General features: G+C 42.6%; 2 protein-coding genes across 2 annotated transcripts; one reads left to right on the top strand and one right to left on the bottom strand.

Annotated features, from left to right (window-relative positions):
- The first annotated feature begins 1,080 nt into the window (after positions 1 to 1,080).
- Positions 1,081 to 8,532, top strand: synm (synemin, intermediate filament protein). The gene is made up of 4 exons (XM_037450590.2): positions 1,081 to 2,026; positions 3,013 to 3,137; positions 4,495 to 4,574; positions 4,687 to 8,532. The coding sequence occupies exons 1-4, from the start codon at positions 1,229 to 1,231 to the stop codon at positions 6,726 to 6,728; spliced, it is 3,045 nt and encodes a 1,014-aa protein (XP_037306487.2). The 5' UTR covers positions 1,081 to 1,228; the 3' UTR covers positions 6,729 to 8,532.
- ttc23 (tetratricopeptide repeat domain 23) lies at positions 8,503 to 17,242 on the bottom strand. The gene is made up of 11 exons (XM_037450591.2): positions 16,922 to 17,242; positions 16,536 to 16,710; positions 15,880 to 16,003; positions 15,521 to 15,680; positions 15,296 to 15,421; positions 11,583 to 11,754; positions 11,323 to 11,428; positions 10,883 to 11,010; positions 10,445 to 10,594; positions 8,750 to 8,832; positions 8,503 to 8,638 (listed from the first exon to the last, which is right to left on the bottom strand). Exons 1-11 carry the CDS (start codon positions 16,978 to 16,980, stop codon positions 8,524 to 8,526), a joined length of 1,398 nt encoding a protein of 465 aa, XP_037306488.1. The 5' UTR covers positions 16,981 to 17,242; the 3' UTR covers positions 8,503 to 8,523.
- Between the last annotated feature and the right edge of the window lie 568 nt (positions 17,243 to 17,810).

Here is a 17,810-nt window from a genome sequence, read left to right as displayed (position 1 = left end):
TGACCTCAGAGAGATCACAGAGTAAAACGTATGGAATGAATACCCTCAATTGTACATCATATTTGTTTACGTTGTCCTGGTGACATGCGTTTTTGTACCATTTCAAGCCCCTTACCACTTACCAAATTAAAGCAATTGAATCCCTGAGGGATTAGGGTTTAGAGGGGGACTTTTGGGGGTTTGGGAATACTTCTTTGAATCAAAAAGCCCTGGTGTTGACATGATTAGTTATATTTTTACCTATAGGTGAAGTGTTAGCTAAATCTCTGCATTGATGTTCTGGGTCTTGACATATTGGCATCTCCTTCATGGGAGACATCAGTCTACTTTAAAAATCCGACCAACTTTATTTTTCTCAAGGCACATTTAGACATTTTTCTCAAGGCACATTTGATAATGACCAGTGGGCTATGTATTTTTCATTTTATGTTTATTATAATTTTTTTAACAAACATTACCTGGCCTGCTTTTCATTAGGGGTTCAATGTGAATTGTTGAAAAGGTCCAAAGCTTAATACACTTATTTTAGCTCCCGCAGTTCTGTTTTCTTCCAAACGGTGGAGCTGTTTCCCGTCAAATACTAGATTACTTCCCTTATCGAAGTGATACAGTTAGGAATTCTGACATCAATATTACAGGTCTAAAACAACGTAATTTAGTAAGCCTGCTCTTAAAACTGAAGTTTTCTTTTTAAAAAAAGATAATGTTTACCATTAGATGTTTTTGTAGTGTTTTAAGCTAAATAATGTATTTAGCTTGAAAGAAGGCTACACAAACAAAATGAACAACAAAACATGAATAAAGTAGGCTCGAATACATATACAACACATTCATTTAGTAAAAATCAACTATTGCCTACCAGAAGATCTTTTGCAACGTGTCTCTTCTTTTCAGTTTACAAATTTTAGCATCTACATATACAGTTATTTCCACCAAATCCGTAATTTTACTGTTGCGTTGAGATTAGAAATTTCATATTTCAGACAGGCCCTAAACGCAACACAACATCTGCCAGTGACACGGACGCGCTTCGGGGCGATCCTGCGAGGCAGGACCCGCCCTCCTCCTGCTGCACTTGTCAAAAGGGCACCGATCGCAAATTGCGTTGTCGTGCCCACGGACGCACACGCGCAAATGACACCTGGACAACCCGTCTGCTCGCAGTATTGGAGCCCTAAATAGCAACATTTTTTGAAACTCACTTTTTTTCTTCTAATTAGATGCCACAATGTTGCCTTTCAAACGAACTTTCGACAGCGAGAAACAGCAGCTGCAGAAGCTCAACGGCAGACTTGTCCAGTACCTTTCCAGAACCAAGCAGCTGGAGCAGGAAAATGCGTTTCTTATCACTGAAATGAACAAACTCAGACGAAGGAAGACTGCGGAATGGGAGCCGAAGCAAAAGAGCGAGACGAGGGAGCTGAGGAGAATGGTGGAGCTGCTGTCGTTTGAGAAGTCCCAGGCCGAGATGGAGAGGGAGAAGCTATGGCGCGAGTTGCAGATGGTCCAGTCTCTGTGCAGCGAGCAGACCGGGGTGTGCAGGGACATCGGTGGCGAGGTGAAGGCCTACGAGAAGGAGCTTCAGCGCGCTCACAAAGCCAACGGAGAACTGCAGCAGCGTTTGTTTCAACTAGAGAACGAGTACAAATGCCTGGAGGATGTGCACAGGCAAGAAAAGGATCATCTGCAGCGGCAGGTGGATTCCCGGCTGGTGCCCATCGTTACGCAAACTTATCGCGGGCCTCCGGCGGCATCCGGGGAAGAGGTGCAAGAGTATGCGCGCACTCTCTCTGATGGATGGATTGAGACCTTTGACATGTACCAGCGGAAGGTGGAAGATATGGAGCAGTCGATTAAAGCTGACCAGGCGAGGCTGAGTGATCTGCAGAGGGAGAAGATGCAGTATGCATCAGAGGTGGACAAATTACGCACAGAGGCGGAAAAACGAAGTCAGATCCAATTCCACCTCGAAGAACAGCTGATGCACATGCAGAAGAAATTCCGGGTGGACTTCAGTGAATATGAGGTGAGGGAAAGTAAATGACTGATAAGAGTAAGACAGCTTGGATTTATGTATTTTCAGAGGAACTGAAGTGAAGCCAGCGATTAAAACATTAATGTATATTTAAAGACTCAACATACATATAAATCATATGACACGATTTTCTAAAATACCCAATCTTCCCTTTAGCGCTTTCACACTGAGCCATGAAGAAGGGGAGGATAGTCCCTCTTGTCCCAGCCACACCCACCTCTCTTAAAGGCAGTGATACAGATGCAGTGGCCGGAGGTGATTGACAATAGTCATCCACAATCAAGAAAGATTATAACTTTTTTATAAAAAAGCAATAGATGTTGTGAAGGCAAACATTCCCACCTTTTTACATGATGACATGACCAACATGAGGTGCTCGACAAGTTTGCGTGCAACGTTTGACCTCCGCATAAAAGGATTGACTAGCTTGATTAGCTAAACGATGTTGTACATCCCCGGAACTCTAGCCGTTAGATTACAGTAGCCACTTAAACCAATTAGCAGTCAGACTGACAAATCCGCATTAGCCTCCTAAAGATGGAGCCCCTTAGTAGGTCAGTCAGTGACTGACCTGTAGGGATGTCTTCAATATTGGAACTAAAAACCTATTTCGCTAAGTACACCACATTTTATTGAAAAAGGCTCATGCACAAGGAACAGAAGCAGTAACTGGATTAAGTTGTTAAGTGGTCCAAATGATGATGATGAGTCTGTTAGTTGGATCAGGTCGATTTTGACTGGAAGTGGTCTGCCAGCTCACCAGCTTCCTGCATTAGTACTAATCAAAAGTACAATTCGGGGACTTACTTTTACGATTAACAATGTTAATATTGGTTTATAAAACAAGGCAGCAGTTATTATAGTATTTTCAATTAAATTGCAGAGAAGAAAAATGAATAAATCAATCAATTTATATACCACATGGACTGACCACAAGCTTGTGTTACAGCTATGTGTTATATTTTTCCTCTCTCCAGGTGATTATTGAGCAGCTGGAGCACGAGAGGAACATGATGGCAGACGCTATTGAAGAAAAGATGCGAGAACATCAGCATCTTCTCCGCGTCAAGATGGATCTCGGCATGGAGGTGGCTGCCTACAGGTGATGAGTTATTTTATTAGTTGTCTGATCAAAACAAATTATTTTCATAATATTACATTCAATAAAGAAAAAAAACAACCTTCACAGTGGACGGTCTGACTTAGTCATCGTACAAAAAGCTCTTAATAATAATATCAACAATTGCTGCAGTCCATTCAAGTGTCCCGGGAGAGTACTGGCCCACACATCCAGCCTCACTCAAGTACAAGGAAACATAAAAGCTCACACAGGGTGGAGAGAAGTTGGAGATGATGGCTCCAACCAACTGGAAGTTTTTTTTCCTTACTAATGTTACCTTGTTTAGAGACCTTTCCATGATTCCTTCCGAAGCCTCATTCAGCGTATTTGTTGCCTGAACCCAAATTAGTGTTTTTTTATTTTCTATTCACAACATTGAGAATGTGCTCCAAGAGGTATGTAGTATGTTAGAAATTGTAATGAAAACAAAGTACAGCCAGTACATTGTTGGGTGTGCAGCTTTAAGTTAACAGCTCTTTTGTGAATGAAGAAAGTCCGTACATCCTCTTATTTCAGTGATATTTTAATGCTGTCGAGAGGAGATTACTGGAAAAAACAGCCCCACCTCCTTCCACACAGCATGAAGCTACTCTTAGCTTAATTAGTCATTTAATTAAACACAGAATACATTTGTTGCTTCCTTCCTGTTTATTTAGCAGGTCATATGAACTTCACTTGGATAAACTCAACGTATCAGCTCACATACATCTCGTGAAAAATACCTGTACTACACATGCATTTTCAACAAAGTTTAAAACTTTTGCTTTGGTTTATTTTAAGTATTGATAGTGTCGTAATTTTATCTGCCTTATTATATCCGGTAAAAGCCCTGCATGTCTAGCCCACATAGCCGGATCATAAACGGCCACAACATATTTTGGCAGAGACGTGGCAGCGGCATGTGTTTTTGCGTGTGTCACGAGTCATCTTTTGCTTTAAGATTTGTAGGGTAAGTGTGTGCGCAGCCATGCGTTGTGACTTATTTTTAGGTCAGTCTTTGGGACGGCCGTCTCCGGAGAGGTTGTTCCTTTTTGAGGCGCGCTTGTTAGCCTTCGTATGTTTGTTGAAGCATGTCCAGTGAAAGGTGAGCTGCTGAAGCTAATTCTTTAATAGCCTACACGACAGGGGCCTGTTGTCGATGATTACTACCTTATATGGCCTGGTGCTGGGTTCATAGCGTCTTGTAAGCCTGTTTTGTTCGGTTTGAAGGGGTTGAAATGGCAAAGCCAAATGACCTACACAACTATTTGTCTGTGATCTTGAAATAGGAAAAAATAACCAGCATATTTGTAATCTAATAGCCTTCAAATAGATTTGGCAATGTGTCTTGTTTGTTCAGGGCTCTCCTGGAAGGTGAGAGATTGGATCTGCAAGATGCTCATGGGAGGGGGACTCAACATCAAAGAGAAAGAATAATAGGTACTGTATTTACAATGATTTCATCTCCTGCAGAGAAAGCGAATAAGCGTGTTTCCCAAAACGTCAGACTGTCCATTTAAATATCCACCTAATCATTCATTATCTGTCCCAGATATACGGATGCCTGTTAGGCCCTACACGCCAAGAGCTTCCACCTTAACCAGCAGACAACGTACGGATATCAGGTGCACGCCGCTAACTTCACACCTGAGAAGATCCCCTTTGACTCCCTCTGGGTCCATAAGTCCCTCTAGGATCATTCCTATTTCAGTGGCAGCCAGAGCTCAGCATGAGAGTCCTGCATCCAGAAGGGACATGATCTCATTCACCAAAGCTCGGGCTACTGCTGCTCCTTCCGCCACCACCGTCAAAGATAAACAAACAGGCCAGAGTGAAGGCCGAAGCAGAAAACATGTAGAGAAAACCACAGCAGTGGAGAAAACCGTGGAAATCAAAGAGGTCTCTCCGGTAGAGAACGAAGTCGGTCCAATCAAGTCATCTGCTCCGGAGTCCAGATCATTGAGAGCAGTGTCACCACGAATGATGAGCCTGACCATGAAAACTGAGACAGAAATCCAAAGGCAACTGTCAGAAGATCAAGCGAAAGATAATGTTTGTGTCGGGGAGTTAAAAAACGAAGGAATCGCGGAGCCTATGATGGACGCATTTGAGAAAAAGACATTTGATTCTGTGTATGTAGAGGAGATTATCGAAAAGGCGTTGAAACCAGTCGGTTTGGAGGTTTGCTCCCCAGGGCAATCGGAGGTAAGTTATCACGTGGAGAAGACGGACCAAGAGGATGGAACTACTAAGATGCAGATCGTGTTGGAATCCAAAGTGGAGGAAGAGCTGGATTTTTCTGAGGACTCAGCACTGGAAGAGCTACTGAGCCATGGGGTTAAAAACGTGTCACTGGAAGACCTCAAGTACACAGCAACAGGAAGCATGATCAAGAATCTGCTAAGCGGCCTGCAGGGAAGCGAGAACTTGGAGAATAAGTCTATCAATGTGGAGATCATTGAGGAACCGGTAGAGTCCTACATGGACGAGAAGTTTCAGCCTGAGCAGAAATCCAAATCATATTTTTATGAGCCCTCAACATATTTCCAAATTGAGGAGCTAGAAAATATCCCTCAGGGTGCTCAAGTTCAGGGGAGTGATGGTGATCTCATGAAAACCTCCATGACAGAAGCATACAATCGCAAGGGGGGATCTGTACAAGTCCAAGAGGTTACCAGAGAGAGTGAATCTTCATCTTTCTCCCATGACCAAGAGCCCGACGAGTATTTTGTCTCCACACCAGACGAAAATCTTTCTGAAAGTGAAGAGGGGGGCGGCATCACCTCATATGGCCATTATGGTATCGTTGATGACCTATCAGATGAGCGATATTATCAAGATGGAGGTCTTTCCTCGAAAAGGGTGATTGTAGAGGAAAGTCACAGATACAAGTCAGGTGATCGGCCGTTCGTAAAGGAGAGTTTCCCAGAGTGCATCATTGAAGAAGAGGTTTGCGTCTCCCCCGTCGTGCAGGAGTCGATGCTTGAGTTCCTGAGAGAGGGCACTTTGGAGCCCAAAGAGCAACTGAAGGGAGCTCTGGAGAAGCTACAAAGCTCCGTTTCGGGTCCACTGAGGGAGGAGTTGGCCTTCCTCGCGAATATGAGTAGTGATGGTTCTCAGACTGTGGATGTCAAGAAAGTGCAAGAGTCAAGTAACAACGGCACCATGACTATAGTTGCAGAGCTGAACGTCTCTCAAAGCCTGGAAGACTCAGGGCTGCTGGAGGCAGGAGATGATTTATCTGAAGACCAGATCATGGCAGCGCTTAAATCTTCTAACCAAGGGCTTGAGAAAGCCTTCCAGGGTGGGGCAGGAGCAGGGTACAGCTTCAGATTCTCCACAGAGGAGGATGCCGTGCAAGGTGAAGAGTTTGAAGGCTTCACTAAAGGAGAAGGGTCAGCGTGTGAAATCACTGAGAGCTACAAAGAACTGGGTCCATCAGAGAAGTCCTTCACCTTGCAGATGGACGTGCATGGCAGCCGTGCTGAGCCCTCAGAGACGGAGCTGCAATCGCACACCTTTCCAACCCCAATTAAGATTTCTCAAGAGAAAAGGGTTGCAACGGTTTACCTTGATAGCCCAACAGATGATTAAGATGAATTTGGTCAGAAATATTTCCAAGGCCGAGTGCTTGCCAATGTTGCTTGTTCCTGCGCACAGAAGTTGTTTGGACTCAGCACACACACACACAAACACGACTATAATACTGTTTGCCGACACTAATGCTGTAAGCAGTACAACTTTATGGAGTGCATATCTAATTAATTCTGGTGAACTATTTAGCTGAACTTACTTACAGTGCGTCACCTAAAAGGTGGTAAACTAGGCAACGTGAGTTCAGTTAAAAACCAGATTAAGTTTTTCTTGTGGTATTATTTGTGGCAGTACTGTTGTTAGAACACATAAGATTAGCTAGCTCAATTTAGAATTGCGTTGGAATGCGTGTAACCTTTTTACAGCTTGATGTTGATTTTACATGAAGTTGGTTTATTCTCTCAAGATTTCTCTATTTTTGTACTAACCTGTGCTGTGCATCTTCAGTGGCCCATTATACAGTTTACGACACCCTGTCACACACATCATCACGTGTAGAAAGCCTACAGAACATGGCTGGTTAAGAGGTGCTGTGAACTGATCCAGATTGGGGCTTTCATTTTTCTTTTAACTTAACAACTTAGAGGAAAATAGTTTTAGCATTTACTTTTAGCATTTACTTTTAGCATTTAGTTTTAGCGTGTCCTGAGGGCAGAAGTTTGTTTGAAGCGGAAGTCCGTGACCGTACCAAACGTAGTGGAGCTTGCAGCAGAGGACTGAATAGTGGGGGGTGGGGGGAAAAGAAGGTGATTTGTTTTAAGAAAGTTTGGTTTTGGTCTAGTGCAGTAACTGTGGCACTTAAAAGTAATCAAAGTCACACGTTTGAATAAATATCTTGTGGTATGTGTCAATACCATTAGACAGAACTACATCTTTTATTTTTAAACATGTTATTGGGGATTGAAAAGGAGGAATTATACTATTTAAGCCAAAAGAAGGGTTTTTCAATTAAAATGTACAGTAGTAAGATGAAAGAGTGAACACCAGTAGTAAAATGTAAAGGAATTGAAAGTATTCATTTTTTTTATATAAATCGACATCGCACCTAGTTTTTAGTACAGTGCCTCTCATCTGGAGGCCCTTTTGCTTGTTGACATTTGCTGGATTCTAAATTGTTGACTGGAAACATTCACCTTCGCTGGAGCAAATTAGTGACCATGACTATTTCTGGATCATCAGCTTAGTGATATTGACTATCCATTAGGGTTTGTCGTTTTGTGCACTAGTGGCAGGGGAAGAAAAGGTCCACTATCATTACAGGGGTTACGTTTGTTGAGGCGTTAGCAATATACAAATCTTACTTTACATTATATGTATGTACACAGTGTACTCTAGATGACAAGCTACTCTACAGCATGAACCCACATGCAGCACACCAGAAAATATGTAAAAAGGATGTTTAATAATGACTCAAAGGTTCAATGAATATTGGTCACCATGGATGGACAACACCATTTATTGTATTAACATAATGGTTTCTATTGAACACACAGCTTTCAATTCTTTTGTGAAAAGAAATGCAGCCCTTCCTGTGAAATTGGTAAATATACTAAAACAACGATCGTAACACCGTGTTGGTGTGTTTTCTGAGTTTGAATATTTCTTTAAAGCTGACTTATTTTACCTAACTTACAAAATGACACAAATATCAAGTAAAAGTACCAGAGTGGAAAATAAAGATGATTTTCAAATGTGCATTATCTAACAAAAAGACAAACTGTTAAAAAATGAATGATAGGAATTTCTGGTCAAAACTTGCATGATTATTGTACTGGCAAAATAAAAAAAGAACATTTCAAGAGTCAGACATTGAGTTTTCATCATTGCCACTGCAGGGTTGAACTGTACGTGTGTGACGCTTTGTTTCCCTTCTACCTTGCCTTTGTTGTCTCTCAACCACCTGTGGGATCCTACAAAACAAACATGACATGGTTGCATTACTGAAACAAGTGTCTGTCTGTTCAAATCATTCCATTAGGGTGAATACATTCAGTACAGTTTAAATAGTTCCGCAGATTTACCGGGCAAGAATGTCCACTGCTTTTTGTGTGGCTTTTGTCTTCTTGTGCTGAGGACCATACAACAAACTCTGGATCTCCAGGCACTAAAATAGAGAGCATGATTCAAATAAAATAGAGAAAATCATGCCAGCAGAGTGAGTGGTCAGTGGAAGATGAGAAGTGCAGCTCATACTCAAAGGGCATGAACACTTCCTAGCAACCTGTAAAGGCACTAAACATCCCAAAATAACCTCTGTTGCAGTCCAAGTTTTAGAGAACACCTGTGCTGACCACTCGGGAGTGTCAGGTCAACAAGGGAGATCTGCTAGATTTATTATGACTCCAAATCAACATAGTGTAACAAATTCAAGATGCAATCTGAGCCACTTTCCATCGTACATTTTGTTTAGTTCGGTCAAATACCAAAGGGAAATAAGCTTATTACTTTGCTCTATGACATCAGAAAATGTTTCTGAATTTAACAATATCCAGACCATTTTTTAACCATAAACACGTGAATCTGGTAACACAGCGTGTGCACACGTAGTTGGGCAACAGACGCCATAAAAGCCTGTAATTTCTGTAAGTGTCCTAAATAACAAAAAGTGAAGAGAAATGTGTTAAAAGTAGGGAAAGACAGAGCAAAAGTTTCCCTCTTTACCAGGGAATGTAAAACCCTCGGTAATCTGGAACAGATCCATTTGGCCTCCTTGATGTTTTCACTGTTGCTAAGGTTGAGGTAATGGAAGACCTTTTTTTCAGCAGCACTACAGAGGTAGGGGGATATGTCAACTGTATGTGTGTGTGTGTGTGTGTGCCATTCTTCTCTATGTTTGTTTTTGTATTTCTGAAGTTGTGAATCAGCCAGGTCTCCTTTGGAAAAAACAAGTTATTTAGTGCAGATGGTGTCAGAATGACAGGAAAAGTGTCCTGACATGCTCTGTGTCAGAGTACTTCAGAAAGGTTATAAGTCGGACGTGGTGCAGAGAGATTGAGCCCTGATGCACCCTCTCAGTGGTACTCTCTATGCCTGTAACTGTCACAACAAAACAACATAGCAACCGGGCTCCTTTACTTAAAGGCATGTCATCGATTGTAAGAAAGACCCATTCACTGGTTCATTTGAGTATATGTTATGGGCTGCAGAACTGAGCTCTTACTACAAACATGTGTTACATAAGGAATAAAGAAAGAAAGTAGCAGAAGAGGAACATAAACTAAAAGGCTGCTCTTCAACCATTGCTGGGTGCTAAAAAACACGAATGTCTTGTTTCAAAAGACATAATGTCATTACGGTCAGTGTCCCTTTAATTGAGTTAGTCAACAAACATTAAATCTGCTTCCAAAGTGTTGTCCATCTGTCAGGCTCCATCCAGACTGAGGAAACACAGACATATTTTACACGGGGAAAGGCGGCTTTGCACACTTCACCCTTTCCAAGATTAGCAGGCGACTGATAGCACCAAGCTTTAGTGAGGCTGGTGGAAATAGCTCACCTCAATCTGACAGCGACTCTTTGTGTGTTTATTTTGAACTGGCCTGGCACTGGTGTAGATGGACACACCCGCTGACTCCTGCCCTTCCAATAAACCCACCCCAGCCCCCCAAATGCAGCACTTCAGCAGGGAGAGTGTCATATCACTTATGATATAAAGTTATTGGTTGTAGCCAAGACAAACATTAGTTGTGCTGTTTGTGTTCTGTGTCTTGATATACTTTACTCATGGTCCTGTGGGCCGGCTTCAGTCTGCCTCCACTCATCTCCACGCTTCCTATAAGCAGGAGGGTGTCTGCTACTTCGGCACTCAGGTCACCAAAAGTGGTTCTCTTTTTGGCGAGGGAAGCTTTCTGGATCTCCACACATCTCTGTAATGGTACAATGAAAGTAGATTAATCACCTCTTTCTCTCACTCTCTCTCTCTCTTTCTCTCTCTCTCTCTGTGGTGGGAGCGACAGTACATCCTGATAAGCAGGTGAAATAAATCCCATGAGAAAATCACAAACACTGAGGGTGTTTCCATGGAGCAGCACAGAATAAAAAGTGTGAAAATCTTATATCTAATATGATCTATATATCTTTGCCTGGAGGAAACGGAAATTACCTTGTCACTAAGTGTCTGTTTGTGTGTGTGTGTGTGTGTGTGTGTATGTAACCTCTTGCTGGCCGCTGCGGAGGAGGAAACGACAGAAATCGTCCTGGGCCGTGAGAAAGGTTGCATCTTCTGGACCTGCAGACTTTGCATACGCAGTTAGACTCTCTTCAAAATAGCAACCTGCAGAGTCTTCACCGACATGGGTAAAAAAACAACATATTCAGGTCAACTTGGAATCCGTTAACAATTATAGTATTTAGTATGATGTAAATGCCATGTAAATGAGATGTAAATAATTTTCAGATGGGATTTTCAACCCAGTTACCATGAAGCATACATTTGCCTTAAGACAATTGACAAGGGTGAATCAGACTGACAATACTGAACTATTAGAAGTCTGGTTTCCATAACTCCATCCTATAGAATTAGAAGACCAATCCGAATGAACCACTTGATATAGCTTTTCGCTCAGGCAAAGTCCATGTCCCAGAATAACCTCACCATTGTGATGGGGCTCCGCAGCAGAAGAAAGGACGAGGGCCAGGCTGTGGGAGATCTGAGCCCCCTCTAGCTCCTCTGGGCAGTGACTCATAGCAATGCCATGGGCCTAGCAGAAACACCCACGTGAAATAAGTCAGATCACATATCACTAAATAAGAGGTGTGGGAACTTTACCTAACAACAAGAGCTGGCGCCATCTCAAAAAACCTCCATGTGTATACCAAAGGGTGTGGTGTGTGTGAGAGTGATATTCCCCTTGCCTTGGTGAGATGCTCTATGGCCTGGTCCAAATGACCTTTGTCCTGTTCAATGGCAGCCATGTCCCTATAGACGCAACATGTCTTCTCCGGCTTACCGCAGTCCTTCAGCCATTGCAGAGACTTTTCACACCTGCGCAAGGCCTCCTCTGGTCGGTTCAGTCTCCTGTAGACTCTATTGAGAAGAAGACATACACACGTAGAGTCTATCAGAGACGGACAGAAGGAGAATCACGGCCCACTACAAGAGGCAGTAATTGTAATGATAGTGAAGTGTACCCTTCAAGTTGATTGTCTGCATCCCTATGTAAATTGTACTTGAACAATTCTCTATTACCATTTTTAGAGTTTATCATTTAAAAAAATGATATCTAATAACCCTCATTGTTGATAATATCACTTGAATACAGAATATACCCATCTGAAGCCTTTTACATCATTACCACCCGCCTGTTTTACATTACAGAAGTAACCGCTTGGTCTCAAGCCAAAGCCAGAGCCTCTTAGCTAATGGCTGCTGTTGAGGCCTGGTGTAATGCAGACTATATTAGGGAAAGCTTGCACAATGGCCTTTGTAAATGTTTTGAATTGCATGCTTTTCCCAGTTTCTCTGCCCCCTCTGAGGCTGAAGGTTACACAGCAATAGCTTCACATTAAAGATACAAAGCTGTTTTTTCAATATTCGTCCTTATACTTAAAGGTAGTTACAAGGCTGCAGTGCTTGTTTTTTTCCTTCTCTCCGTACATTTGGTCAACACACTCCCTCATATGTTTCCTCTCTTGCTCTGCCGGGGGTGGAAAGTCCCTGTCGCACGTTCAAAAGAATTTATCCTTTTGTCCGTTTACAGCTTCTTTGTGGAATTAACAATAGCTGTGCAGAACAAAACAACCATTGATAAGAAAAGGAAAGTCCTCCATGCTGTGCACCCCCCCCCCTCAAACATGCAAACCATGCCTTTAAACGTCCTCATCCTATGGGTGATAATGCCACTGGACATGTGGCTCACTAAATTGATCCAACTATTGCTTCTTCTCCATGTAGACAGGAGTAGGATTAGTGCAGCATTTAACTGCACAAAAGCTGCTAGAATAGAAAATAAGTTCAGCAATTCATGTGATCTGTGATAAACGCCTCCATTTTGGGGGTTTTAAAACTAAATAGTGTCTTTGCTCTTTTAAAAAGAAGTCACTTTGCTTGAGCCTCTACAGAGCAACAGGGTGGGTGGATCCCATGAGGCTTCTCTGCTAACATCTTCGAACCATCTAATGGACTCTAAATTTAATTCAGCTCTCCAGTCAAGGGAGGGAGGGGGGTTTTTCTCAGAGGACACACCACTAACTACCATGCAGCTACATTGTTGTCTCAGGAAACCCATTTTCACAGACTCTCACATCCACACGGAGCAGAGTATGTGTTGACATATAAACAGAATCCACGCTGAAGTCAATCCTGACAGCATGTATTTGGTTTAGGGTTTCACCCAATGTGCCTTCAAGTGTCATTAGTACAGTACGTTTTGCCAGGAACAGCCTGTGTGGGAAAGTCTAAGTTAGAAAGGGTGATGTCATGCTTATATACCAGGACAACGTGGATTTGGATGTGAGTGGCCCCGCCGTTGCATGCTAGCAGCACAGGTTACAAAAACACCACTAATATTAATTTTTCTATGAATCCAAGATATCCCTGACCCCGAAGTGTTCAGTTCCTTGTAGGGCAGCAGCGATGGCTAAAGCGGAGCCACATTCCAGCATGGCCCGAGTCCGGCCATTCTGCCGCCATGGAAAACACAGAGACAATACCCCTCTATCCTCTCATTCACCCTTCATCACACTTCCCGCCAGGACGGGAATATGCCACATCCCTCTGGAATATATCGAGAGTCCACAGGGAAGGGAATTAACAGAATTAAGGATTTGTAGATGTTTGGCCAAGCTAGCTGCACAGCCCTCTTTTGTAAACGCTTCCAGCACATAGTTGACGTAGGTTTGCTGCGGGCTTTCACTCGGAAAATGATTCACTAGGCCAAGCCAAAGTGAAAACAGAGCAAGAGAAGCATTACAGCCTCCTCCAGCAAATCCGTGTGGTGCTTTAAAGTGACTGGGATTCTGATTAATGAGGCTATTTACTGAGTGCCTGAGGATCATGTCGGTAAACAACTGTGGAGAAAAATAGCGAACAATCTGTGTTGGGTAGGGATTCTCTACAACTGAATCCATACTGGTTAAAATTTCACCAAACTAATCAGACACATCTACAATATGAACTACCTTCCTGAAAGGATCACAGGCAGATGCTGGGTCCTAACCATAAGTATACAGTCACTATGCTGTGTGTTTATACCATGACAGTAGATTGAATCAATAGCAAACACACTCTATATACTGTACACACGTAGAGGGGAACAGGGCATCTAATTAAAACCACAGCACAAATGTGTGACACTATTTGCACCAAGTCGGTGAACACAGTACAATTTAATCAATTTTAACATGATAATAAGGTGGGGGAAGATTTGGAAGATTTTCTATTATTTATAAATGATTTATCATCCTAAAAATGCTTAGTTCCAAAAATTCTGTGGAAGAAGATATATATGACAGCTGCTATGAAGATTTGAATAAAATATATGATTTTTGCAGCTATGGTCAAGCAAGAATGTGAGAACCTATCCGGCTGATTACCAGTGCACACCTTGAACGGTTTGAGCCCGGATCTAAAAGAGAGCTCAGCATACTTTATTGATGCAGGCTTTGGGTGGGAACCCAACCCTCAATCACAACAGTGTTGACCGAAAGAGCTTTAGAAGCACGCCAAATTCATGGTCATCACATAACAAAAGAGATTTAGCCAGCTTACACACCAGACAGAGTCTGCACTTTTTTTCCATCACACACATCAACAAACTGACTCCGAAACAGACCAAGATGGCACCACTTACAAATTCCTTTCAGTGTAGCTAACCCCAGCCACTGACAAGGACTGTTCACTGCAGATGCAACAGGATTTTCAAAACATGGGGTCAGACATAAACTCGCCTGTAAGATGGGCAAGAGACGACATGCACTCCTGTTGTACCTTTACAGTATACTTTATATACTGCTGCTCGTATCACCCACAGTTATCTAAACTATGACAAGTAGCTGCTATTTTTATGTTGTCAGGCCAAACAAATCCGGTATCGGTGAGATGTCTGTGCTGGGCGTCTCCCCCATGATCCACTTAGTCTTTAATCTGTTCCTCAGCATACTGCACTTGGTGCCTCTGTTGTCAATACCGCCACCAGGTTATAAATGCATATCGTAAAATGGACACAAATCAATAATGAAAGGAAAAACACCTCTCTTCCATCTGTGGCTCTGCTTGAGAGCACATGCAGAAACAAATCAAACCCAGCAGGCCTGTTAGCATCATTGCAACACACCCGACAACAGGGGAAATCCCGATTTGCTAATTGTGGTGTTTATTGTTGATAAAATGAAATAAAATGAGTATTTTTACCAACATGACTAAGTTAGTTGAAAACACACAAAGTGTAATTCATGCGATGAACATGAATATATCACCACCTTGTGGCCAAACCTAAATATCAGGCACTGCATTTAAAATTGGAAAGGCTTTAGTTTTGCTCAGGCATAATGCTGCAAATGCTTCATTAAATCCTCAATGTGCTGCCACTAGGACATTTCTAGAAAATATTTGTTTTCCCCAACTGAACCTGGATAGACAAGTAGAGATTTCCAGCTCAGTCTTCATCTTCTCTTCCTGGTTAATGCCACCGAGTTGATGAAGCTCCTCGAGAACTCGTTCGGCCTCCAGGAAAGAGAACTCTGCCTCTTCAAGAGTAGATAAACAGTCAAGGACTTTTTAAACTTAGATTTGAATGAATCACTCTATTGAATCACATACATTATTGTAACAAATGTATCATGGCAAAGGATATGTGGCTGTATGTAGGGAAGCGCCACCATGTGTGAGATTCACGTTCAGGAGGCACTCAAGAACCTGGGGCTGGTCATCCCTGCAGGAGGAGGTGGAGGGGGAGCAGAGAGGCAGCAGCTCCCTGGCCAGAGCTGAGTGCTCCTTAGCCTGCAGGCCCCAGCCTCACGGAACAAAGAACCATCGTTGAGTCTAAATTAGACAGTATCCCAAACAATCCTTTCATATGGATTGATCATACTATGGTTAAGTTTTTGACATTTAAAAAAAAACTTGTAACACCACTATCTTAAGAAGATCAACATATTCCATAACACCCAGTTAAGATTTAATGCACTCACAGTATTACCTCTTTGAAATTACCTTTCAACTGGAAATATGCTTTAGCCAGTCTGGCATGGGCCTGGGCTAGTTTCAGATGTGCATCTCCATAGAGCAGCCCACACAGAGCCACACAACGCACCAGGTCCTGAATGCAGGCATCCCACTGAGCAGAGACAGTAAATGACCGTCAGGGTTATCACTTCACAATGTACCATGCATCCAAACAGCACTTTTGTTTAGATTAGCATTGTGTGTAAAGCATTCACCTGCCTGGCTGTTGACATTAGGGAAAACATTATGTTTGAAAACCGGTGAATTTGAGTGTGTGTACAGGGAAAACAATAACTACATTTATTGATTAGGCCATCATCGTAAAATCATCACATCACTGTTTATGATGTAGACATATTGGACAATTATTTATAGCTTTAATATTTTTATATCATTATAAAATAAATATATTTGTGTTTGGTCAAACCAATGCAAGCTACCGTTTTCTATTGACTGATATCTATAAGAAAAATCAATGGCGAGTGCTTTAATATTAACACATGATCACGTTTCTTGTGTTCCACGTACATTTAATACCTCGCATAGGACTAAATCCAGGATATTAATGTATATCGACCAGGTCATTCAGCTCCATTAATAGTATCTAAACAACCGCTAACATTTACGCGCATGAATGTGCAGACCTCTTGGTTGTCCTCGCGCGCCTGAGCTCGGCTGTCCAAGTATTTGAGCTTTTCTTCAGGTGCCATCATAATGAATTCCTCCTGAGCATCTCGTGTCTGAGGGGGACTCAGTGGATCAGAGGAACACGGAGATGCGGTCACGCCCCTGCTGAGGCTTCCCATGCTTTCAGGAGATCTACAGGTTGGGTAAGTTAGCGCAGTTATGACGTATTCGAGGAAAGCATCTTATTATTAATCTTTAAAGCATTTGAAAGAACATTCACAGATAACAGATCATGGAACAGTTAATACGGGAAGTCACGCAGTTGTAATTCTCTTCTCTTTTAATGTCCTGCCAGTCGCTTTTAACATTCAGTGTCTAACGCGTGGAACAAAATGTCACTCACCCGGCAGCACACTCGGGGGAAGCGGCTCGTGTTCTGGTCTTGGCATGGACACCAGCCATTCTTACCTGCAGACATTCAATGCGATTTGTGTTCTCTACGTGTACGTTTCCGTGGTTACACTCCGCGTACTACTCCAGCGTACGCGGTGCGTAATTTACGTGTCGCCGGACTTACCGTAGTTTCACCTAAAAGTGCTACTTTAGCGTAAGTTACGGTGCTTTTAATGTGACTCAAAAGTATGTTACTACCCTACTAGACACTGTTGTGGACCGTGTTGTCGTTCTAGGAGAGTTCCCATCTCCACGAGTGCGGTTCCTCAAGGCGCATGCCGGGCGCAGAGCGAAGCGGGCTGCATTCAAGAGCCGCATAGTTCTTAGAAAATACAAACGTCTTCGCAATGTGATTCATAATGACCGTTTGTAGTCAAATTGAGACATACACCTATGTATTTGCTTCTTGCTCGAACCAGTTTGATTGGCAGCTGTTTATCTTCTGTTGACCTTATATCAGCTGATACAGTTTGACAGCACCACATTAATGTTTTTCTCTTCAATGGTTCTGACATGGAGTAATTCAGTTTGCAACTTTGACTAATCTGAAAAGGGCATTTAATTGACTATGGAGCAGTAAAGAACAACAGATGGCATGATAAGGGCCCCATGGCAGGGCATTGGTATTTAGGCCATGTCTTAAAAAGGGCCCCTGTGCCAAAATCTAGCTTCAAGAGCATCATTTTTTTTGGCATCTATGGCAACAAAAAGATAATCCCGTATTAATGTGAGTTAATTGAGTTGCCAGACAGTAAGCCTACACCTGGGGCCGGAGAGTACTCCAGCATGCACAATGCACAGAGGGGGGGGGGGGTTAATGATGGGTCACATCCTAATGT

This window comes from Pungitius pungitius, chromosome 6 (assembly GCF_949316345.1).
Source record: "Pungitius pungitius chromosome 6, fPunPun2.1, whole genome shotgun sequence".
In the NCBI taxonomy this organism is placed as follows: domain Eukaryota; kingdom Metazoa; phylum Chordata; class Actinopteri; order Perciformes; family Gasterosteidae; genus Pungitius; species Pungitius pungitius.
The sequence above is the reverse complement of the archived record's forward strand: the minus strand, read 5'-3'. Positions and strand labels throughout refer to the sequence as shown.

Bases quoted from the DNA above. Each gene is read 5' to 3' on its own strand.
- synm (XM_037450590.2), top strand. From the start codon at position 1,229: ATGTTGCCTTTCAAACGAACTTTCGACAGCGAGAAACAGCAGCTGCAG. The intron at 2,027-3,012 runs GTGAGGGAAAGT...TCCTCTCTCCAG, and splicing joins TGGACTTCAGTGAATATGAG to GTGATTATTGAGCAGCTGGA. The intron at 3,138-4,494 runs GTGATGAGTTAT...TTGTTTGTTCAG, and splicing joins ATGGAGGTGGCTGCCTACAG to GGCTCTCCTGGAAGGTGAGA.
- ttc23 (XM_037450591.2), bottom strand. From the start codon at position 16,980: ATGGCTGGTGTCCATGCCAAGACCAGAACACGAGCCGCTTCCCCCGAG. The intron at 8,833-10,444 runs GTATATCAAGAC...TCTCTATTTTAG, and splicing joins CCCACAGGACCATGAGTAAA to TGCCTGGAGATCCAGAGTTT. The intron at 8,639-8,749 runs GTAAATCTGCGG...TTTGTTTTGTAG, and splicing joins GCAGTGGACATTCTTGCCCG to GATCCCACAGGTGGTTGAGA.